This window comes from Gossypium arboreum, chromosome 13 (assembly GCF_025698485.1).
Source record: "Gossypium arboreum isolate Shixiya-1 chromosome 13, ASM2569848v2, whole genome shotgun sequence".
NCBI lineage: Eukaryota > Viridiplantae > Streptophyta > Magnoliopsida > Malvales > Malvaceae > Gossypium > Gossypium arboreum.
Genome location: NC_069082.1, coordinates 101,072,237 through 101,098,148, shown reverse-complemented (window position 1 = coordinate 101,098,148; position 25,912 = coordinate 101,072,237). Strand labels below are relative to the sequence as shown.

Below are 25,912 nucleotides of genomic sequence, written 5' to 3'. Positions count from 1 at the left end.
TACCGTAGGGTCGGTAAAGGCTAACCAAACCCTAACACTGTGAGATCTGATATTCTAATCTGAGTATGACACTGTTATGCATATCTGATTATTCTGATTATTTTTATTTGATATCTGTATATGAGCATGTAAGCATGATAATTCTGAATATACATATTTGATTGGGGCGAGATTTGTATATGTGGAGGAAGTGTTCTGTATGGCGACCATCGCCTATATTCTGGCAGCTTGACTGCACATTATTTGACATGTGTCGTAATGGCACGATATGGTATGTAGGGTTGGGTGGATGTTTTTAACCCCACATGGTGTGAAGGGATGATTGGAGTTGGTGTGTAAAGGATGTGGGTAGGATTCTATACATTTGTTCGCATATTTGTTTCTGTTATCTAAATCTGTAAAGGACCTAAGTCCGAATCTAAATCTGACTGTGTATGTGATTTCTGAATGTGATTTCTGTATGTGTAGCATGTCTATTTCTGTTAGATTACACATTGAGTTTACGTCAACTCACTTTTTTTTTCTGTTTTGTTTAGGTAATCCACAAACTTAGGCGGATCGATGCAGCTGAGTCTCACAGTGACCACTAGTCTATAAACTGACTTTAAATAAAGGTTTTATTTATTTAAGGATTATTTTTGAGAGTTTTGTATTAATTGGACTCTTAAGATTTTTGGTTTAATTTTTGGGATTTGGATTTCTCGTTTAAAACTTTATTTGCGATGGTTATATAAAAATATGATATTTACTAAAACAAAGGTTTTCCAAATTTACGAATGGAATTTTAAGAAAATCACATTTACTATGTCTTCCGCTGTAAGTTACGTTTTGGCAAACAAATCAACCAAATAATGTTTTCGACAAAAGACATAAATGAGTATGAGCATAAAACTGGAATGATTTATCGTAACGACTCTATTTTCAAACCCTTCTTTATGACATCTTTGGATTCCATCATAACGTCTAGGCCGGGTTTGGAGTGTTACAGTAAGGTACGTAAGTATATTAGGAAACAATCATATGTGGCACCAATGGACACTTTTATTACGTGACACTTCATCCAATACAATATTAATATAATTATCGAGCCACATCTTAAATTAATATATAATACTTCATTTAATTTGGGGAATGAATATAAATATTTGCTTTATATTTAAAATCACTCTTAAATTGGAAACAATTTATATTTTATTATGAAACAAGAAAGACAAGTCTAAATTTTATTGATCAATAGAGTTTACAATGTTTCTTCAAAGTCTACTATAAAAAAAACTTTCTAGTTCACTTAGAAAAGAATGACCATTGTTAAGCTCAAAAATGTGATTTTCATTATCAAAATATATGGAATAATGGTCCTAATTACTATCTCTAATTAAAAAGGTGTCATCAGAAATGAAATTCTAAATGTCTTTGACATCAACTAAATGATCAACCTTACTGTAATAACTAGAGTTGCCACTACAATTATGAATTTTTTATCCGTATCATTTCTAGTTGGGTCTTCGTTTACAATAGTATTTTCAACAAGACCAAGGCGGCTATCTATTGATTTACTTAGCCACATTTTATTCCAATTCTCCCTTAGACAAGATCAAATTGAACCATGGTTTTTCCATAGAGCTTTCTTGCCTCTATTTCCATGAAAGTAGATGAATAGTTATTCGATGAAAAATCAATTGAATATTTTATTTCCTCTCAGAATACGTATACTAGATACAATCACTAGGGTTATTAACGAAAATATTGAAAGAAATGATTCTCTTTTATGAGAACCTGGAGTAGTAGTTCATTATATATGATAGAGCTCTTTTTTCTTTTGAATTAGAAATATCAATTTTCAATTAGAAATAGTGATTTCCCCATATTATATTTATAGACATAAGAAGTATAAATGAAATAAAACTCTACTTCTAATGAATATTAGATTCCTAAAGTACATCAAACTTATCTTGATCTTGATGGACATCCACCTAATGATAAAATATTTATAACACTTCTTCTAAGATGTCCATTGGAAGATAATGTGCCTCGTTAAAACCTTACTAAGATTAAAAAAAAAACATGTGGGAAAAAATCTTAGTGAAGGAAAAAGAGTACACTTATCTATGATACGCATAACATATTGCCTCTGTAACACCCCAAACCCGGCCCAGAAGTTATGGCCGGATCCGGCATGCCACATCAAAAACGTAAAAAAAAAATTTCATTCTATGTCCAGAAAATCGTACTTGATGTTCAAAAGATTAATTCATTAAGGGTTAAGGTGAATGGAAGCTGTGCACCAGGTAGGAAACTGGAAAAGAGGTGGTGAGTCATCGGACTGCTTAAGTACCAAGCTTCCTTCGGATCCAATCCTAGACATGCATACCGTCATTACCACACCTTAACGTCATAGATATTTCTAGGAAACCGATTTGATTAAGTCATTTTTAGGAAAAGTGATTAATTTTGGAAAATACTTTCATTGCGGAAGCTTTGCTTGTAGTCGTGTTATTTTGAAATCAACTGTTGTTTTTGAAAACGCGCCCTAAAGCTTTCCAATTTCAACAGTTAAAATAAGTATTACCTATCTTAGTAATACATATTAAAACCATCAAAAATAATTAAGTGGCCTTATTACATTTAAAAGCCCAAAAACTTCAAACGTAAATAAAAGGATGTCCAGTTCACCAGAAGAAAATCAAACTTTCAGAACGGGTGGCCACTCCGAATTCCCTCACAGCTCCAAGCCCACTATGGTTGGGGATTTCCTACGTGGATGATAATAAAAGGGTGAGTTTGGGGAAACTCAGTGTGTAAGGAAAACCCATTCAAAGCCTAAGTTAGCTCAAGCCTATTGGGCCTAAGCCCATTCAGGTAACAGTGGTCTTGGATCGAGCCCTTTTCAGATTATAATAAACCGGGCCTTAGCCCTTATTCAGATAATGATATGGCCCATAGGCCCATTTCAAAATACATGCAACATCAATAAACATATGCAAGCCCATTTGGGAGACTACTCAACCCACCAACCACTACACTCCACCGTACCAGCCATACACTCCATGTGGGGAATAGCTCAATCCACCCAAAACACACTCCACAGCTTGCTTGCCTTGCTTTTCGATTATCAAAGAATTGAAGCAAAGCCTCCAAATATATAGACAAGCCACTTTCAAGACTTCCTCGTCAATATCCCAATCCCATGCATCAGATAATAACAACATGGCATGCAGTAAATAACAACAGTCAAACATGCATTTAGGTCAATTTAACCCTAGGGGTATTTCGGTAATTTATCTACTAGGGGTAAAATTGTAAATTTTCTACTTTTAAAGGTATTTCAGTAATTTATCTATTTTAGGGTTTTTCATGCATATTCCTACTTTTCACGTACTAACAGAATCACGTACCGAGGGTTCTTACTGAATTGGGCCCGTTGGCCCATCATTCCAATTTTGGCCCATTAAGCCCAAAAATATCGAGGGCACAGAAATCATGCACTTTGCAGTCCAAATTTTGCAGCTTACCAAAAACATTAATCGATTTACCTCACGAGCATTCGCACACTCGTAAATCTACAAAATACTGGTTTTCGGCATTTTGGCTTTTCGACTTTTGCCGATCTAGACTAAGAAAGAGGGTGTTAGTTACACACACTGCTTGCGATTTATATACTGACGAGATCCACACACGAACCGCCTACAATTGGATTACTAACACGTTAATCTAACTATTCAAATACAAACTACATATTAACCCCTTACAATATTCAGCCAACCACACCTACAGATCATAGTAAGCTTATAAGAAATCAATAAGCAACTGATTAACAAATTTTTGTCAATGTTTACCACATAATCATAATTTCACTGCAAGCTGTCTTCCTGAGCAACAGTCACTAAATTATTTATAACTGGAGCTACGAAACTCCAAATCAAGTTCCATTAATTTTCCCTGAAAATAGACTCATATATCTTCTATCCATAAAATTTTCAGAATTTTTGGTTTAGCCAATCAATACCAGATTTTTCTAAAAGTTTCCCATGTTTCACTGTTTGACTAATCTGACCACTCTTCATTACGAATCAAATTTCTCATTGTACAGAATTCAAAATATGTTCTTGTTTATTTCATTAGAAACTAGACTCAATAAGATTTAATTACATAATTTATTCAGCTTCTAATTCATCTCCCACAATTTATGGTGATTTTCCAAAGTCACATTACTGTTGCTGTCCCAAGCAGATTTATTACCAAATCACTCTTTCACACATACCTTGCATGCATGTTATTTAAACATGTATATCACCAATCAATCATCACATATCTATGATTTTACTTAAGAATAATCTCCATTTCATCATTTTAAAGCACAACATGTTAGTTGATTTTTTCCCTTTAACATCTAAGGCACATGCATGCTCATTTGTTTGGCTCAACTTCACCTATCTTCCATTTTTTTTATCAAAAGAACATGAAACAACAACCATTTCCTTCATTTTAATTCATGACTAAATGCTCACAACACAACTAAAAACCAAAATATGCTTTAAGAGTTAAGGTAGAATCAAGAAGAACTCATGAACCTCAAAATAGAAGCAAGGTACCAAGAACTTACCTTCAATTTTCCTCCTCCTAATGACCGAATACTCAAGAGCTTTCTCCTCTCCTTTCTCTTCTCTAACTTTCAGCTATGATGAACAAAGATGGACAAAACTTTGTTCTTTTCACCCCTTTTTCTTTTAATAAAACTTCATATTTCATCCATTTAATTCTTTAATACAAAAGACATAAAATTCTTATCATGAAACATTTACCTAACCCATTATCATGAAACATTTACCTAACCCATTATCATGGAACATTTACCTAACCTATTATTAATTTGTATCAATTTGTACCATAAATTATGGATATCAAGTGTACATTTTGTCTACAACAACATGATGGCTGGCCACTTCATGTAAAATGGGAGGTTTGTCATGCAAATCCTCCTATTTTGCACTCCTATTTATTTGGCCACTTCAATTTAGCCTATAGCATTTTCAAACATTTTCACATAGGTTCTATTTCATAATTTCACCCCCTTTTTGTTATGGAACAAAAATTAACTAAAATTGTCGGGTTCTATCTTAAGTTTGGGCTTTCTAGAGGCCCACTAACATAATTAAACCTATGTCAACATTCACAGGATTCTCGAAAATTGGGGCGTTACAGCCTCATTAAAAACTTTACCAGGAAAACCTAGTGGGACAAAACCTCAATTAAGGGAAAAAGAGTACAGTGCATATTTACTCCCCCTCATGATAACATCACATGATATCTCATATTCTACATATTCAATCTTGAATACTAACTTTTCAAATGATCACTCGAATAAATTTGTTAAACATTTATATCGCCATTCTTTTGAAAGTCATGAGTGTGGAAAAATTTTAAGGAAAAATATTTTGATCTTTTTAGGAGTTCCAACAATAATCATAAAAGCTTTTGATCATGATCCTTCAATAATAATATATATGTTCAAATCAAACCAATAAATATTTACACAAATATAGTGAATAATTCATGGAAACTTCTTTATGCTTCCAACATTCTAAATCTTTCGAGGATTTTGATATAAACTTCCATTGTATAGTGATTCATGTAAATGTTGTAACAACAATCATAAGACACATGTCAAATCTTTCATAAACTAGAAAATTAATAAGATATCTAAAGGTTATTGGATCCACCACAAAAGAATCTTTTCATAACCAATGTCAGGATTTACCGAAAAATTTCATTTTCTTATTTTGTTTTCACAAAACTACTTCATTTATACCCTCGTTGTCTTCATACCTTTAGATATTTGGACTATAAGTCCAAAAATTTCACTAATTTGATTCTACTTGATTTGTGTCTTTTTATTTTGATTAATCTATTCCATGCATATATTTCTCGACACTATTCAAGATTCTCATTTTTTTCAATTATTTCAATAATACTATTTCATGCAAAACCATTGTCGACAACTTTTGTTTTTATGGTTCCATATTTTCTCGTATTGACCTAATATATTGAGATTTCTTTATTTTCATCATTTTCATATTCAGGTACTTAAATCTCTTTTGGAGTTTGAATAATTAGTTATATCTTAGGTCTCTTCTCCACTATTTGACCATCTAGATTTATTATTTTCATTTACAAGTCTTGCTTCAAGCATGAATTACCTTCAATTATTCTAATAAGTTGTCCTACTGGGACTTCAATTTAAATCAAAATATTAGTCGGTATACAACACTCGATTATTCTCATCAAAGTTAATAAATGCATCTAGTAGTTAAGTTGTAATAAAATGAATTATCTTCTTGAACTTCTAATTCAAATTACTTTCTTTGGGGATCTAAATAATGATAATTAATTTCAAGTAATTTATTTTATCTAGCTATTATTTCTCTCCCCCTAATGTTGGGAAAACTATCAAATCAAAATACAAGTCATGTCATAATTGAATCTCTAATTTGTTCAAAACAACTAATAATGTAAGGAGATTCATAATTAATATATTCTCAACATTCTTTGAATACATAATTTGTGCATTGTGGTGGAGCAACTTAAACATATATCACACATTCAAAAATTCCAAAATGGGTTGTATTTGACTCTTGACCAAAATACGTACAAGTGTTGATTCATATAAAATATCATATTATATACAAAAAGTTTTTTCTCAAAAGTAATGGTTTAGCCACTAACTGGAGTTATTTAATGATTAATTCTGCTAAATCATTTTATACATATAAACAAGAAGCTTTTGTGATAGTTACTCGCACTGACAATCTAGCATACAATAACTATTGAAAGCTTGAGTAATAAAGTTACCAACATTAGCAAGAATTTTCTCAATTGCATAAACTAAAAGTTTTGTTCTTGCATTAATCATTAAACAAGTAATCTCACAAACTACATATTGTGCGTTCATAACTCACATATAGTATCTTGTAAATGCATCTACTTAAATTATATCCAAACATCCACTTGTTGGATAAACCCATATTTCTTTCATAGATGCTAGAGATTCAATCTCAACTTTTGCTAATGAGATTTTAATAATTCACATTCTTTGAGAATAAGCAACACTTCAAAAAATCTTTAAAATAAAGAATCTTTAGGTTCTTCAATAAACTTCCATGTAAATTCTCATTTTGTCGTATCATTATTGATCGAAATGGTCTAATAGATCATGCCAACTAATTATTATATTTGGACTAGTAAACTTTTGGCTTACTATGATATGATTTAAAGATACTAATGTAAACTTCAGGTTTACCATCTTATGTGATTTAAACAAACTAACATATATATAGTACCAACTTGAGGAGAAAAATGATAGTTTTTCAATACAAAATTCTTACCCCATATAACAGACTTAATTAATCGTCTCATCATCCAAAGTCTCAATATGATATCTGTTACAACGTATATCCTTTTAAAACAAAATAATTTATTTGAGACTGACTAGAATATTGTATATTAGTTATTGCTTTGTTTCTTCATATAACAATGCATTTGCTCTTTTAGTGGCACGAAGGATTATTACTAGTAAGATATCCAAGAATCAAGTAATAAGTGCCACAATTCACAAAAAGGATGCAACTCATACTAGAAATTTCGGCTTTAACAAAATACATACAATCCTAAGTAAATTGATCATAAGATTGCATATAAATATCAAAATTAAATCATAGACTTAAAATTTAGTAATGAATATCAATAACAATAAATCCTAGCAATAAATTCTTCAATATGGATTAAAGAAATCCTAAATATTATCATCCTAAATGATCAACATCATAAAGACAATGTCAATATCCTTTTATTAGTTTTATTTGTCACAATCATCAATCTGATATGCCAAATTTGATTCAATATCATTTTTATTAATCTTCACATTGTCACTCTACTGTTTAATGGAAATTTGATAGAGCTTGACTAAATGTTTAGGCATACCACAGATCAATGGCCTTTCACACATATCTATAACATAATATATCTTCACTCTTTAAATGGTTCTCTTCGAAATTCTTGTTCTTCATTTTCCTTATCTTCATTTTTTCACTTTTGATGGTGAGAAAATTATTATGACCATCCCCTTTGACTTTTTTATTATAGTTCAACTTATTATATCCACATTCAAGATTACGCCTTCCTAATTTATTATATATATTGTTGCATTCACTTCAAGGAATGAAGTGGATCTAGTGAGACGGGTTTAGTTATTTTTCATTGAATAGCTTGTTACTTTATTCACCCACAAGTATACATTCAAAATATATATTAATCTTTTTCACGATATTGCTATTGCTGGAGCATATCCAAAGCATGAAAAGTTACAAAGAATATCTCTAACAGGTTATCATTGGTTATATTCTCACATAAATTTATTTGTGAACTTATCTTGAATCTTGCACACTCACAATTTTAAAAACATGCAACTTCAAGTGCATCCAAACATAACGAACTTTAAATAAAATTATCATATTCTGATGATCATATCTTTTTTTATCTAATCATAAAGATAAATTATAATTAAATCACATAATTCATAATAATATCACAAATATATAATTTCTCAATGTTTCATCCACAAGCACCCACTTCAAACTATTTCAATTTATGAAAATCTCTATAATTCAATAACTCCACAAATTTAGCTAAATGTAAGAAACCAATTTAGGGATAGAATATTGCCTTACAATACATACATATAAATACCATTCAGATAACATAAATTCTTTAAAATCAGATAAATAAATCAAATCAACCAAAGAGGATCATAATCGTTTTATTCATTAATAAAGCACACGAAAAATCACTTAAGAATTTCAGTTAATACCAAAGCTAATCATAATTCAAATATAAAAAAAATTGAATAAATCAAGCAAAGAGAATTTTATTGTACAAAAATAAGTTGTCAATATATATATATATATATATCACCTAAATAGCAAATATATCTAAAAATTATGCCTTTTACACAAAAATAATAATCTAGAGAAGAAAAATTCAAATACCATCAAAATATAAAATAAAAATTAGTAGTAAGCATATTACAATTAAAAACTGGTTGAAATATAAAATTCTTTACCAAAATTAAACTTTACCCGTAATAAATCAAAGATCAATAATAAGAACAAAGATAATCATAATTAATCATAAAATAAAATAATAATAATCTCAATATTAAACATTAAATAAAATTTCCTTCAAATCTTTGCACAATTTCGAGTCTTTTTCCGACAGTTTTGACTCTCTTCTTTTCTGCAGCGATGATTAGTTTTATAAAGCTATTGACATTATACAACAAAAACTTGTTAATAGTTGAGTGGTTAAAAACCTTCTCAAATTTGAATTCTTTTGGCGACACCAATATTGTTTTTCTTGCCTCCAAATGACCAATTTTGAATGGCTTTTATAGTATTGTTCGTATATAATATACAAATAGTTTAAGTAGTTTAAGTAGTCGAGTGGTTTAGCTTAATTTTGAAGGGTTGCAGGTTTAACCTTGGGTGTGGGTGATGGAAGAATTTTTTTTTTCAGTGTTTTTTTTTTCAGAGTTTTTTTTTCTTTTGCCTCAAAAAAGGACAGGATGTGTTTAAAAATAGTGGAAAAGAAATAAAATATTATGTTGTTAACAAATTATGAAAGAAGAAGCAAGACAACTCTGAATTTTATTGATCAATAGTGATATTTATAATGCTTCTTCAAAATTTATATTTATAGACATAAAAAGTATAAATGAAATGAAACTCTACTTCTAATGAATGTTAGAGACCAAAATATATCAAACTTATTGTGGTTTTGATGAAAATATTTAAATCCATTTTAAATCAATTTTTTAAGAGAATAAATTTTATGAAACTCTAACTCCACATCATCCCCGTCCCTTCAGCTAAATTGGTTTCCTATCTTCAGCTGAATTTGTCAGCCTAACAAGAGATTCTAAAAATGAGAGTATCTGTTACCAATCACATTTGGTGTACTGCATCTTGTGGTTTCCCAAAAAAAAAAAAAGTCCTTAACAAGTGTAATCTCCCTATTTAGAAACTGATAAGAAGCAGATATAACTTTCTCAAGAATTATGTATTTCCATACAGAAAACAAAAACTTTGAGGTTGGATGCATACCTTCATTTCCGCTCACTTTGCATTTAAAAGTGGCTTCTCTTAGGCAGAGCTCTGTGCTATTAAGCTTGGACTTCATTTTTCTTGAAGTACCTGTATCCAACACCCATGTCAGACACGTATCTGGACATGGGTAGCAGGATGTTGCCTTCCAAGGACCCTCCAAATACATGAAAAGACTTGAAAAAAATAGGATATAGCCGTGTCTGACGCATACCCGTGTCCAACACTGACACCCAACTGTTATCAATCTCTATAAGAAGAATCATCTTCTTGGAATGACAGATAGAAACTGATCTCTGGGAATTATTTCTGCCATCCCCAGCTTTGACAAGAGCTTCAATTGTTCTGTGGCAAATGGCAATCAGGGCAGGGCTTCAATTATGTCATCACCTAACAGAAGATCAATTTTTATAGCTAGTACGTCCAAAAGTAATTGCTAATTCAAACTGTGATAGTTCATAACTGAGCTCCCATTTGGGTTTTGTTTCAGTTGAGTTAGAAGCGGTCCTCTCATTAACATAACTAAATTCCCTCGTCTTCTCCAAAATTTCTTCCAACCTCACTAGATTACTTGACTTGTAGGGTGATATATCAACCACAAAAAGAAATGAACTATGTTTCCAACCTAAATCCAACTCAGACCAGGCTCCTTCCTGACCCCTCGCTGTTGCATCAGTTCTCTGATCCTTGCAGCCAATGGTTCTACAGCAGCATCAGCATAGATGTTGTGAAGAAGAACATAAGATGAAGAATCTTGGGGTTCAAGCTCAATTACTTTCATTGCAGCACGTTTCCCGGCTACTGAGTCCTTATAAACCCGGCAAGAACTCAACAATGCTCGCCACACAATAGGATTATTCTTGAAACCTGAGGCAAGTATGAAGTTTTCAGCCTCTGCTAGCCTTCCAGCACGACCGAAGAGGTCAACAACACAGCAATAATGCTCTATGCTGGCTTCAACACCATCATCCTTCATGCTTTCAAAGTATCTGCAGTAGAAACTCAAAAGGTAAATCACATAGTTATTATGAATAAAAGCAAAAAAATAAAACCTGTTTGCACAGAAGCTCCTAAAGAGAATGGAATAGGAAAACAGAAAGCTTATGGGAGAAATAAAGCAGTTCAATAACACAAGAAAAAGAGGAAGTTGAGACATCAAAACCAGTGCATGTATTTACAAGTACTATAATATCTGCCTAAGACAAAGTGCTATTTTATATATGCTAAATTAAGTCCCCAGCTTACTAAAGTTAGTTATGTTCCGTATACTGACAATTTCCCATCGCAAAAAAATTGGGTAGCATGTAAAATTAGAGGTGATTCAGTCTTGAAATTTCTGGATGAAACCTGTCCCTATGACCCAACACATCCTCATGAATATACATCAAATCTACAAATGAACTTAGTAATGATAGGATAAAGGGCTACAGTGACATACTTTAATCCTTCTTCGACAAGCCCTCCATAACTGCAAGCAGATAAAACTCCTACATAAGTAATATGATTAGGCCTGATCCCATGTTCCTTCATCAACCCAAAGAGGTTTAAAGCATCCTTAGCACATCCATGTTGTGCGCAACTACAGATCATCACTGACCAAGAAACCACATCTGGATTCTCTGTCTCTCGAAAGATCAGATCAGCAGAGTTTACGTTACCACACTTTGCATACATGCAAATCTGTGAGTTTTGAACAATTCTGAAGCTCCCAAAGCCACTTTTCACAACATGTCCGTGAACCTGCTCACCCAATCTTGCTGTTGCTAGATCCGCACAAGCACTCAAAATGTTTGAGATAGTGAATTCATCTGGTCTTCCTCCACACGCCATCAGTTCATAAAAGAGACTCAATGCACTTTCATATTGCCCATTCTGAATATAACCAGCGATCATGGATGTCCACAAGACAATATCTCGCCTGGGAGTTGATATAAAACATTTCAAACCATCTTCAGTTGATCCCATTAAGGAATACAGTTCAATAAGTGCACTTACTATGAACTCATCAGACTGCAAGTTATACTTGCATATTTGAGCATGAATTTGTTTGCCATAGACAAAATCTTCAACCGCAATACAAGCTTTAAGCATGCTTGAGTATGTAAATTTTGAGGGCTTCAATCCTTGTCTTTGTACTTCAAAGAAAAGTCTGCAGGCTTCATTTGTACATTCCTTGCTATTGCTTTCTGTTTCCATAATTCCAGATATCATGGCATTATACATGACAATATTGCGGTTTGGCATGCTTTTAAAAGTTTTAATTGCACTATTTAGTTCTCCATTTTTCGCATACATATCGAGCAATGCCGTCCCAACAACAATATCAATATCAAACCCAAGTTTCATTATACAACCATGAAGCATTTTCCCACACATTATCCCTACATCATTGTTTGTACAACAAGCCTTTAAGACACTTCCCATGGTATAAGTATTCAACTCCAAGCCATTTCGATGCATGCTTATTAATAGTTTCAATATCTCTTCCTTTTTATTCAGACGGACATAACCTGCAATCAATGTATTCCATGAAATCTCATCCAACTCCTGGGAATTCTCAAACAAAAACCTTGCCTGATCAACACATTCACATTTGCAATACATATCGATTAAGGAGTTGGTCAAAAATACTTTCTCAATCAATCCACTTACTGAAATCAATCCATGAATTAACTTCCCTAGCTTGAGATCCCTAGTTTGAGTGCAAACATTTAAAGCACCAGCATAAGTGAATTTATCAAGTTTTAGACATGCTTTTCTAGCTTCGACAAACACTTGCAAGGCTTTATCAAAAGCACCCATCTGGGTATATCCAGAGATCAAAGAATTATATGAAACGAGATTTGGTTTGAACATTTTGTCGAACAATCGGTGAGCTACATCCATTTTACCGGCTTTGGAGTACATATTTAAAAGATTGTTTAGCAAAAAAAGGCATGGGTTGAAAGCAGACTTGATTATATGGGCATGGGCAAGTTTGCCGTGGAGCAGACAACTAGATTTGGTGGAGTGCTGAACGAGTTTAGTGTAGGTAACAGAATCGAAAGATAGATGCATGTAACATGTTTGATAAAATTGGTGGAAAACAAGGGGCTTAGGTAAGCCAAGGAGCTTGGTTTTTTCAAGTAACATGGTCTCTAAACATTCAAGGTGCAGTTAAAAGACGAGGCAAATAGGTAAATAACATCATATACCATACACCCAAATCTTCTGATGAAGAAGGGAGAGGAAGACGTGACTTAATTGAGGAGGGAAGTAAATGTTACAGATAGAGGCAGTCGCTTCATTAAGTGATTGTTTAAGTGTAAAAGATTTCAGTAAACTGTTTTTCTTTTTTTTACATATTTTTGTGTTTCTTTCATAAAAAATAATTTGGTTAATAGAAAATAATTTATATTTAATTTAAAATAAGTCTTTGTTTTGTTTGTAAAGTTAATTAAATTTAATATTATTATATTTATTATAAATTTTATTTTTATTTTAAAAATATTTAAAATATTATTAAACATACATCTTTAATTATTTATATTTAGCATATAATAATTTATTAATATAATTTATTATTTTAGTAATTCATTTAATTTTAATTTTTTAATAATAAATTTTAATAATATTCTTCACAAATTATTGAAAATATTTAATATTAATATTTGAATAATAAATATTTATTATAATTATAATTATATTAATCATAAATGTTTTGTAGTATAAAGGTTAAAATATATCATAAGTCTATGTACTCTTCACAAATTTGTAATTTAGTCTTAATACTTTTATTTTCAAGAATTTAGTCCTCTACTTTTTAAATTTAAAATCAAATTCAATTGTTGCAATTGTTTTTTTTTTGTCAATTTTGTTGATCTCGCATTTTTAAATAAAAATACTCACTTAGTAGTCATATAATTAAAAATGATATTGTAATGAACCTGAATTTAACAGAATATCTGTAAAAAATGAAAAAATGTAATATAAATATAGATATAAAATAAACTCAATTAAACAATGAAAAGATAAAAAAATCTCAAATGTATGTTTGTTTTATTGAAAACAACTTTTATGAAATATTTTAAAAAATCATCAAACAAAAGAAAATATTTTACACAAACTTATCCAAACACCAGAAAATATTAACATTACGTTTGGTTCACTGTAATGGAATAAAATGTTATGGAATAGAGTTGTAATGTAATATAATTGTAATGAAATAGAGATGTAATCAATAATTCAACTGTTTGGTTGAATGGAATAAAATAAATTGTAATAATACTCTTATGTTTGGTTGAATTGAATGATCTTATAATAGCATAAGGAAAAATTGAAATGACCAGAGTACCCTTAGTAGAATTTTTTAGGTCAATGATTATTGTTATTAAAATTTTAATAGGATTATTATTAAAATAAATTTAATAAAAATAAATAATTTAATCATATTTTAATATAATTATTATTAAATATAATTTAATAAAAATAAAAATATATAATTTATTAATATTTTAATATAATTATTTTTATATTAAATTATATTAAAATATTTAAATTTTTTATTTTAAATTATATTTTGAAATTAAATATTTTATATTAGATTATATTAAAATAATTTCAAATATTTTAATTTTATATTTTCTAAGTTCAAGTTTTAAAGGATTAATTTGAATTTTTTTTTATTCAATATTGCATGAAATAATTATTCTTTGGTGATATCAAAATATAACTATTTCAGGAAGACAAATAATAAGGAAGTAATGGTCATTCCATTGAATAAGTATTACATTCAACCAAACAAATTAATAGTTTACCATTCAATGACCCCAACCAAACATGGTGTAATTTTTTCAGAAAAATAAATTTTTCTAAAAATTATATTTTAAAAACTATTTTCAGTAAAACAAACAAGCCTAAATTAAGAATAGATGAAGACAGCACCAAAACAAAATATTATGTGTTTCTATCAAATTATAGGTTAAAAGTGTGAAAGTTATCTAGCTTTCATTTAGTATTTTATTATATTTCTAAATCTAATTTATTGTGATAAGTTATTCTCCTTTATCTTATTTTTAGAATTATTTATAACATTTATATAAATATAAATTAAATTTAAAGTTAAAACCTTTTGATTTCAATTTTTTAATTTTAGTGAAAATAATAAAATTATTTTTATTATTTCATAATTTTTATTTATTTATTTTTCAAAATTATTTTTTAAAATATTCATTCATACGTTTTTATAATTTTTATTTTTCCATAAATCAAAAGCAAATGTAAACCAAACAATTCCTGATACATTAGTAAAATTGTTATTAAACACTGGTTTAGTGTAAATTGATACTTTTTCTAAATTTGAAATCTAAAATATTTTTAGGTGATTTGGTATCTGAACTTTTTTATCCTAATTTGATACTTAAGCTTTTTTTATTCAAAACTTGATACATTTTTTTAAATTTGATATATAAGTTCTCTTTTTTAGATTCAATTTGATACTTAAACTTGACAATTGTTATACAAATGACACTAAAATACCAACAGTGTTTATTGTTTTATTTTATGAAGGACAAATATAACTAATGTATGATTAACATGTTACAGAAGGCATGAAATTTAATGGTAGGAATAGTTACATTTAGAGTTATTATACCTAAACTTGACAACTTATACATACTAGATAACTAAATTATTTTGGACCTAACTGATGCCTAAATTTGAAAACTTTAAGGTCCCGTTCTTCATTGCGTTTGGGAAACTAAAAGTGTTTTTTTTTTTTTTTTTTTTGTAGAAGCAATGAAGAACACCTGGCTTTTGGGCCCAAAACTGTGGTGGAAAAGTATTTTTCCACTAAACATAAAAGTTGGGCCAATTTAGGTGCTTTTGGTGTAACAGGATGTCTTTCAGTAGTGTTGGGAACAATGGTTTCGATGCCACAATTTTGCCGAGTGAGTCCGTAAATATTATTATTTAATATTTACGAGTCAAATATAGTAATATAGTGAATCGAGGTTTGATAGATTTGTTAATTGAACAGTTAATAAAGTATAAGTGGTTCAAACCTAAAGTCAATGGTTTTGAAAAATGAGATATCAGAACCTCGTTTCCATAAATCAAACCCGTAAATATTTTATTTAAATCAAACCCTAAACCCTAAATATTTTATTTAAATATTTACGAAGTTTTATATAGGTATATTTAATTTTGTTATGAAATTTTTAGTGGTTAGAGAGTTAATTAAGGTATAAGAATTAAATCGTAAAAATTGTAAAAATTAATTAAAATTGATTTTTATTAGTTAAATTACACAATTAATAATTATTTAAGTTCTGAAGTGGCAATCTACTACCTTTTAAATGTGTTGTACGGTTAGTGCTTGATTTCTTTAATTATTTTATGTTAATTATATTAAAATGATATTAGTAAAGGTTGAAATAATATAACATTAATATCATCAGCTTCATTTGTTCTCTCCACTGAAAGAAAAATATAAAAACAGCAATTTTGAATTCTTTGAGATACGGCCAAGCTTGTGTTTATGCATGTAAGAGAATTTTGAGCTCGTTATTCGTAAATTTTATGTTTTTGAGATCATTGTAGCTTAATCTAGTTAATTTAGGTGTTAGTTTTCAAATTTGTTAAAATTTCTAAATGTTACCATTGATGAATGTTTGATGAAATTGGTATTATTTGGTTAGATTCGATGCTTAGATATGAAAAAGAATTAATTTGTAAAGTAAAAAATTGTTAATTTTGTGCATAGGGACTAAAACAAAAATATTTTGAAATTGGTAAGAAATTTTTGTAATTATTGAATTCAGAGGGCTATACAAGGATGAAATTGAAATCGTATTGTAAATCAAAAATTGAATTTGAAAGATATAGCTATTTCAGTTTTAAGGACTAAATTGAATAAAATGTGAAATATTAGAGAAATTTTGTAAAATGAATATAAGTTGTTATATGTGTATACTAAAATGTTATAAGTTTGTTGGAATTGATAAATTGTAATGAATTATTAAAGATTTGGAATTAAATCAATTGAAATCGAGAAACAAAAGAAATTGCATATTAATCCTTTACACTTTGTGGTTGTCGCTTTCGAGTAAGTTAGTATGGAACTTATTATATTTTCTTATTATACTTGAATTGTATGTTTGTATATATATTAATTATATGTATAATTGTAAATTTAATGACTTTTGGCATCAAATGGATTAAATCGTAAAATATGAAATACTTGATAAATATGAAAAGATTCATGACATTGAATGAATGTGGGAATGGTAAATAGCTATATAGCATGTATATAGATGTTGCAAGTTTAAATGTATATAGAATTGCTATTCGAAATAATAAATGTGTGTATATGATTACAAGATTTGAAATGATATGGAATTGGTAAAAGAACCGATATGAATTTAATAAATGGTTTAGATACGAATGGAGAAATGGGAATCGTGATTAGAGATTTATTCGATGGTTAAGATCCAACATAAATTGTGGATTCTCGACAGCTTGGATGAGCAGCATCAAATTATTATATAGCGATCCATGATGGTTGAGGTCCAACATAAATTGCAGATTTTCAACAACTTGAGTGAGCAACATCAGATCATTATACTTTAACGATGGCTGAGATCCAATATGTGTTGTGGATTCTCAGCAACTTCAGTGAGTAGCATCGTATTATACTTTGTCAATGACTAAGATCTAGCACATGTTGCGGATTCTCGACAGCTTGAGTGAGCAGCATTAAATAAAGTTTGCTTAAATAAATCAACTCTACAACTTGTGGAAGCAAGGAAGTCCCATGTATTTGATGATAAGTTATTATAATTCCCCAAATGAAATTGTTAATTAAAAGGAAACATAATAATAGGAAGGATTGAATATGAAACTTTTTTTATGTTGCAATAACGAACATGATTTGAATGTGGATTTCATTGATATGTTTACATATCTAACAAGGCTGAATGGCATGATATAAAGTAGTATGGTTATACATGTATATGAATTTAAATACCAAGATCCCGCAATATGAAATACTAACTTTTTGTTTGTCTTGTGGAACTGTATATGAATATAAGTAAGGATGCCAACGTTAAGATAATGTCGTGCCTTTTTGTTTTCAATACTTAAATTGTTATAACAATAACGTATGTTAAATTAATTTTCATATAAACTTACTAAGCTCAACTGAAGCTTACTCTGTTTCATTTTCTTATTTCATGTAGTTATCGTTTTGAGGAACTCAATGATCGGATCAATTTGAATATCACACTATCCAGCCACCTTTTTGGTAGATCTTGAAGATATTTTATTTCAATTATGTGGTATGTAATAGGAGTTGAATTGTGCATATATATATATATATATATATATATATATATATATGTATGTGCTTCGTAAATGTAAAGTGTATTTGTGATTACTCAAAGTTGTGGTTATTTTGGTATATTAATGCAGTTGATCATGATATGAGCCTTGAATGTGGTATTTGAGTTTGGTATGTGATGAAATGAGATAAGTATTTGGTAAGTTGGATTATGTTATGGAACAATTGGATAGATGAGATTTTGGTTGAAGCATAAGGCATAATGGTTTGATGTTTGATGTGGAAGTTATAAATATGTTATATGTATTAGTTTTTTTGGTGCATTTGGAACAAGTATAAGAATCAATTGTTATAGGTATAAATAGATTGTTGCATGTATATGACCTAGGTAAGAATCGATAGTTGCATGTATATGGCTTAGGTAAGAATTTATTGTTGTATGCATAAGACCTAGGTAAAAGTTTGAGTTAAATAACTCGATTGAAAATGTTTATTTTTGTGCAAATGAGCTAACACACAGTCCTGTGTCACAGACAGGCAAGTGACACAACCGTGTGCTCTGTATGACCATGGTGGTTTTGGTTAGACACAATCTCAGTCTCTTACACGGCTTGGTTACTCGACCATGTAAATATTTGCAAGATTTTACATTTAGGTCCACACGGGATCAGATTGTTACACGGCTTGGTGACACGGTCATGTAACTCTATTTTGCACGATTTCAATTTGTGACATGGTTTGGGTACACGACCATGTGACCTAGCACTACACAGCCTTAGCCTGTCACACGGCTTGGCCACACTACTGTGTGACCCTGTTTTATGATTTTTCCCTAGTTGTATACAAGTTTGTAATTTAGTCATTATTTGTATTCGGGGTTAACTTTAGAGCTTTCGTAAGCTCAATTAAGACTTGAAATTTCTTTAATTCATAATAAATATGATTCATGACTTGTGTTTGTTGATTTATTGACTATTTTTTTATGTTAAGTGTATGTGATTGATCTTGTTAACTGTTGTAGCATTCTGTAGCTCAGGTCCAGCAATCGGACTAGGTAAGGAGTGTTGCATTTAGCTTTTGCATTTGAAAGCAAAAATTATTAAAATATCATTATTTATATTAACTATTTAGAAGTATACAAAAATTAGATTGATTTATATTTTATGTAACATTATATTAAATTATTTAAACATTTATCATTATATTAAATTGTTTAAATATAATTTATTATTATATTTAAGTTTTAAAATATTTTATGTATCATTAATTTTGAAATAATTTATATTAATTACTTAAAAGTATTTAAAATTTATATTTCATATACCATGATATTAAATTATTTAAATATCATATAAATTAACTAATTTTTAACTTTCCACTATCATGTCCAAAAAAGACATTTTAAACTTCAACCACAACTTTTGGTGGCAATGGAGAATACTAAAAATTAATAGATCACACTTTTTCACAACACTTTTCTATCACACTTTTTAAAAGCACTTTTGAAAAGGAATTTTCAATTCTAACAACAATGAAGAACTAGCTCTAAGCCAACTTGTATTTTTTTTAGGTACTTAACTAACAACATTTAAATACGCTAAAGTGGCACTGACTACCAATAGCATAGTGACATGTGGCAGTCTCACATTTTGATACATGGTAAAAATAAAAATATTTAGAATTTATAAAATAATTATAATTTTTTTACATTAGAGAATGAACCAGGCAAATGGATGTCTAGGCTCATTTGAATCTGGACAACTTTTTGACTAGGTTCATTCTAGACATACTTTTTTTAGTATTTTTATATATTTTAAATTTTTATAGCATATCATATTTTTATGTTATTATTATTTTGAAATTTATAAAATACAAAATTTGAAAAACAAAATTTATAAATTTATAAAAATATTAAAATTATTATTTGACGTAGAAGGAACACGGACAATTGGTTGTCCAACATTTAAATCAAACAACCATTTGTCTAGATTCATTCCAAACATGTTTTCGAGTCATTTTGTATTTTTATTTTCATAAAATATTATACTCTAATTTTTATCATAGAATTAAAAATATATAAAATATTATACTTATAAAATATATTATTTCAAATCAGATTTTATGAAAATATATAAAATATTAAACTTTGTAAAATATATTTATCCAAATATATAAAATATATATATAAGATTTAAAAGGTATAAAACATATGACTTTATAAAATATCAAATTTTATGTATTTTTAATGATTAACAATATAAAAATATGATGATTTGTGAGAAATTAAAATATATAAAATTATTAACAAAACATGTCTGTAATACATCTAGACAAATCGTTTTTCATGTTTAAAAGTATCTAGATAACTTCTTGTCCAGATTCATTTTAGTGCCAAATAATAATTCTAATATTATTTTTTATAAATGTATGTATTTTTTTATATTTTAAATTTCAAAATAATAATATAAATTATTTTTGCCACATGTTACCATGCTATTGACCGTCAATGCCACGTCAATGTATTTTAACAGTGCTAGTCAAGTACCAAAAGAAGTACTAAGGGCTTGTTTGGTTCGACAGAATAGCCATCCCATTCCGCCCCTATTCCACGCGCTACAGTGACACGTTTGTTTGGTTGAAATTTGACCGCCGAATCGCTATTCCATGCCGGCTCTATTACGCGTAAACGCTTCATTACCATTCAGAGGGTCGGGCTCTGAATGTCTTTTCAATGCCTCTCGTAATAGCTTTTTTTTTTTATTTCAGACAAAAATCTCCTCTCACTTCCACTATCATTCAGATGAAAATCTTCTTGGGTTTTCCATAAAATGCATAGAATACTCTCTGCTTTTGGATTTTGAGTGTGGCAGATTTCCGTGTGGTGGAGAATATGGAGAAATCGATATTGAAGGCGGAGCTTTCCAAAGAAATGTGCACGTCTCCCACCGTGCAGCCCAGCGATTGTGGGAACAGCGAGGCTCCGATCAATTATCAGTGATTGTTGCTAGTCTTCTTCATTTCGCTGTCTATTTTTTTATTCTTTCCCCTCTTAGAAATTCTCTATCAAAATTGTCATTTGTATTTTACCCGTTCCAATGAACATACAAATATCATATGGAGAAAGGATTAGGTTATGCTTTTTCTGATGTATATGGGATTGGAGTTTGATTTCCATCTTTTTCTATTTTCTTCTTCCTAGACAATCTTGGAGAATACTGCCCTGTGTTTGAAAACTTGTTTGAATTTTGTCAAATTTATACTAGTGGGACAATAGGTAAATTCTGATATGGTAAGCTGTTTCTCTTAATTTGATTTGTGCATTTTCAGTTGTAATTGATTGTCATGGCTGGCAGATGCTGCAAGAAGATTAAACAATCAATTATGTGATATTGCTATAAATTGGGCTGGTGGTTTACATCATGCCAAGAAGTGTGAGGCATTTGGCTTTTGTTACATCAATGACTTGGTTTTGGGAATCTTGGAGCTTCTGAAGTATCATGCTCGTGTATTATATATTGATATAGATGTACATCATGGTGATGGTGTTGAAGAAGCCTTTTATTTCACTGACAGATAGTTTGCTTTTGTTATTGGATTGTGAATTTAGCATAGGAGCTGGATTAAACATCATTTCAAAAGTTTGAAGCTCAGAAAAGGAGCCAAAAATACTACTTTTTGGGTGATTTACTGTTAGAAGAATTATCCACTTGGGGGGTTATGTTCGTATAACCATTTGTAAGGTTTAAAATTAGATCAGCTTTGCTTATTTTATGATACCAGTAAGAGGCTTGGCATCTTCATGCATCTCCAAAATGCTATTTCAGTTGTTGTACTTTTAATAATTAAGGTTGATAAATGCAGTCTCTAATCAACTTGTTGAAATTCTATTATGACAGGGTTGGTTATTTGAAGGTATGCATGTTAAAAACTTTATTTATGAGTCTCAAACTCGTCTTTAATCATGTAACTCTTGCTTTTGATTGTTTCTTTCAGGATGTTGTTTTGGAAAGGGTATTAGATGAGGTCACAGCTGACAGTCTTAATTCTATAATTCATTCAAACAATGCTATTGTAAGATTTTTAATGTCTGTTGTTAAACACATGTGCCCTTTTGTTTTCTTTTGCACTAATTGCAATAATGTGTTGTAGGTTATTTCTATATTGAAGAATTGTTAGGATTTTAGCCCGATTAAGTAACGAACAAGAAAATAGAAGAATAAATTGAGAAATTGAACACAAATTTAACGTGGAAAAACCCCTCCAAAGAGGATAAAAAACTACGGGCAAAGATAACTATAATGGCAAAAGAACGAAGAGTACAAAAGATGGAGATAAAAACTAAACCCCGAAAACCCAAAAACAAAGAACCCACAAAATGTAAACACAAAATTCTCTAAATGTGTTATGAGTTCTAATCTCTAATGGGTGTATTTTCTAAGGTTGTAAAAGAGCCTATTTATAGGCTAAATTCATAGATCAAATAATAATAAAATAATCTAAACTAATCAGTGTTTGATTGAAATAAGTAAACAGAGTTTAACTGAAAGACTATTTTTCAAATTTGACTGAAAATAGGAGTCATATTTAACAAATCTCCACATTGACTCATATTTTCACAACGCCATCTTTGCCAAAGCCCGCCACGAGCCTATCTTGAACTATGCAGGGAATTAATTGAGTCAAATTTGTACTTAGAAACTGGAAGACTTCTAGCCTTCGACTTGTACACTGCCAAATCAAAACTAACCCGGGTCTGATTTTCACGAACACAGTGCCCTAACTTTTCAAAACCTGCATCTAAAAGAGAACCTCTCTTCAATGAAACAGTCATACCTTTTTCCCTCCTATGACCAAGTTGCCTCCGCTCCAAACAAGTTGACTTCAACTCCAGAACGCATTGAGGACGTCCGATTTCACCGGTCACTGTATAACTTTCCAGAATATAAAGACTGCCGGTTCTTTTACCTTTTAACAAAATGAGAGCTCCACGAGATTTGCATCCTTTCAAGTCTAAAATACTTAAGGATATGAGATTCTTTCGTAAATCAGGTACATATCTGACATCTGAGAGTGTCCTAATCGTCCCATCATGCATCTTAATTTTAATAGTACCAATACCAATTACCTTACTAGATGAATCGTTTCCCATGCGCACAACTCCTCCTTCAATCGAACTGTATGTGGAGAACCATTCTCTATTGGGACACATGTGGAAAGAACATCCTGAATTTAGGATCCACTCGGACGTGAGCTTGGTGTTATCACTTGTTGACACTAGCAAAGAAATCATCCCCATTTTCATCGGTCAAATTAGCACCAGCTACATCTTCCTCGTTACTCTCAGCAATTTTTTTATTTCGCAGTTTATAACAATCTGCTTTGACGTGACCTAACTTTTTACAATAGCGATACCTTTTATCTCGTTTCTTTGATGCTACCAAAACGGAAGCTTGCCTATCTGTCTTACTATCCAAATGAAGCTCATTGTCGAGTTTGTCTCTACTCAACAAATGACCCTTCACATCTTCGAATGAGAGTTTGTCTCTGCCATAAATCAGTGTCTCCCTGAAAGACTTGTATGAAGGGGGTAAAGAGCACAATAATAGCATAGCCTGATCTTCATCGTCAATATGAACCTCAACATTCTTTAAATCATTTAAAAGAGTAATGAATTGACTGATGTGATCTCTAAGAAGCTCACATTCGTTCATGCAAAACGTAAATAGACGTTGTTTCAACACTAAACGGTTAGCTAGAGAATTAGTCGCATAAAGAGTTTCTAACCTTTTCTACAAGGCAGATGAGGTCTTCTCCATCAATACCTCCTGCAATACCGTATTCGTGAGGCACAACTGGATTGCAGATAAAGCCTTTTCATCAAGCTCTTCCCATTCTGTTTTATTTAGATTCTCAGGCTTTTTCCCGATAACAACCTTTTTCAAGCCTGATTGAACTAGAATTGCCATCATCCGAACTTGCCACAGATTGAAATTTGTCTCACCATCGAACTTCTCAATTTCAAACCTTGTTGTTGCCATCTCTGAACGGGCTGATCTATGAAAATTAAACTAGCTCTGATACCAATTGTTAGGATTTTAGCCCGATTAAGTAACGAACAAGAAAATAGCAGAATAAATTGAGAAATTAAACACAAATTTAACGTGGAAAAACCCCTACAAAGAGGATAAAAAACTACGGGCAAAGATAATTTTACTATAATGGCAAAAGAACGAAGAGTACAAAAGATGGAGATAAAAACTAAACCCCGAAAACCCGAAAACAAAGAACCCACAAAACGTAAACACAAAATTCTCTAAATGTGTTATGAGTTCTAATCTCTAATGGGTGTATTTTCTAAGGTTGTAAAAGAGCCTATTTATAGGCTAAATTCATAGATCAAATAATAATAAAATAATCTAAACTAATCTGTGTTTGATTGAAACAAGTAAACAGAGTTTAACTGAAAGACTATTTTTCAAATTTGACTGAAAATAAGAGTCATATTTAGCAAGAATGATATCACCTTCATTCAGGAATTGTTTGCTAGGTTGAGGTCACCCACCACATCTGTTGAATCAAAGAAAAATTTGGTAACTGTTGACATTGGTCTGAAGTTTTATTGTTTTATTTTTCATTTGGTATATGAATATTTGTTGTTTAAGGTTCTTTTCATGGGTTTGAAGTATGGTTTAGTCTATTTGATTTGTCTCTGCAATAATTCTTCAGCTTATTCTTTCAATAGGTATATTTCCATCTGTAAATGCATACTATCTAACCTGCAAACTTGTTGCTCTGTTTATTTTTATTTTTAGTTCAATGTTGTGTTCTTTACTTAAATTAAAACATCCAATGCTTCTCTTATTGATAACTTAGATCCTGGCTTAGAAGGCGTGATTACAAACAAAAATACATGCAATCTCAAATATGATTCAGGTTGAATTTTTTACCATCTTAATCACAAACGTTTGCAATTTGCTAAAATCAAGCCAACACACAAGACGTCTATTATATTCGTCCAAACTTGGAATAAACTCTTGCTATGATTATGATATAATTAACCTTCTAGAAACCTTTATGATTGCTCATATCAGTGACAATAAAGAACTATCCTTCTTTTTTTTTTTGAAAAAAAAAATGAGTCTGATTTTACTTGCATGCTTCTCAGCTTGAAACCCTCACCCGTTTTCTATGTTTTTTTTTCTCTTAGTACTAATTGTATGCAATTCTCAATTTTGGGTATAATTTTTAGTTATAGTCTGTATTTAGTATTTAAAGATAAAGATATACACTGATTCTATATGTAAAAGTAGGTTCCTCAGCTTCCCAATGAAAAAGAGACAATTTATGGAGCATTGGACAAATGGGTAGCTTGGGCAACTGTAAAAGCTTTACAAATTTTCAAGAAGAAAAGCCAATGGTTGTATGTTATTCAAGTATATTC

General features: G+C 30.3%; 1 protein-coding gene and 1 long non-coding RNA gene across 2 annotated transcripts; both read right to left on the bottom strand.

Annotated features, from left to right (window-relative positions):
• Positions 1-2,544: 2,544 nt before the first annotated feature.
• On the bottom strand, positions 2,545-4,754 carry LOC128286944 (uncharacterized). Its single transcript, XR_008277634.1, has 2 exons — positions 4,604-4,754; positions 2,545-2,753 (listed from the first exon to the last, which is right to left on the bottom strand). It is a non-coding gene; the product is annotated as an uncharacterized LOC128286944 (long non-coding RNA).
• A 5,055-nt stretch (positions 4,755-9,809) lies between these two features.
• Positions 9,810-13,455, bottom strand: LOC108463170 (pentatricopeptide repeat-containing protein At3g13880). The gene is made up of 2 exons (XM_017763116.2): positions 11,593-13,455; positions 9,810-11,143 (listed from the first exon to the last, which is right to left on the bottom strand). The coding sequence occupies exons 1-2, from the start codon at positions 13,284-13,286 to the stop codon at positions 10,780-10,782; spliced, it is 2,058 nt and encodes a 685-aa protein (XP_017618605.1). The 5' UTR covers positions 13,287-13,455; the 3' UTR covers positions 9,810-10,779.
• Positions 13,456-25,912: the final 12,457 nt, after the last annotated feature.

Bases quoted from the DNA above. Each gene is read 5' to 3' on its own strand.
- LOC108463170 (XM_017763116.2), bottom strand. From the start codon at position 13,286: ATGTTACTTGAAAAAACCAAGCTCCTTGGCTTACCTAAGCCCCTTGTT. The intron at 11,144-11,592 runs GTATGTCACTGT...TTTCTACTGCAG, and splicing joins CTTGTCGAAGAAGGATTAAA to ATACTTTGAAAGCATGAAGG.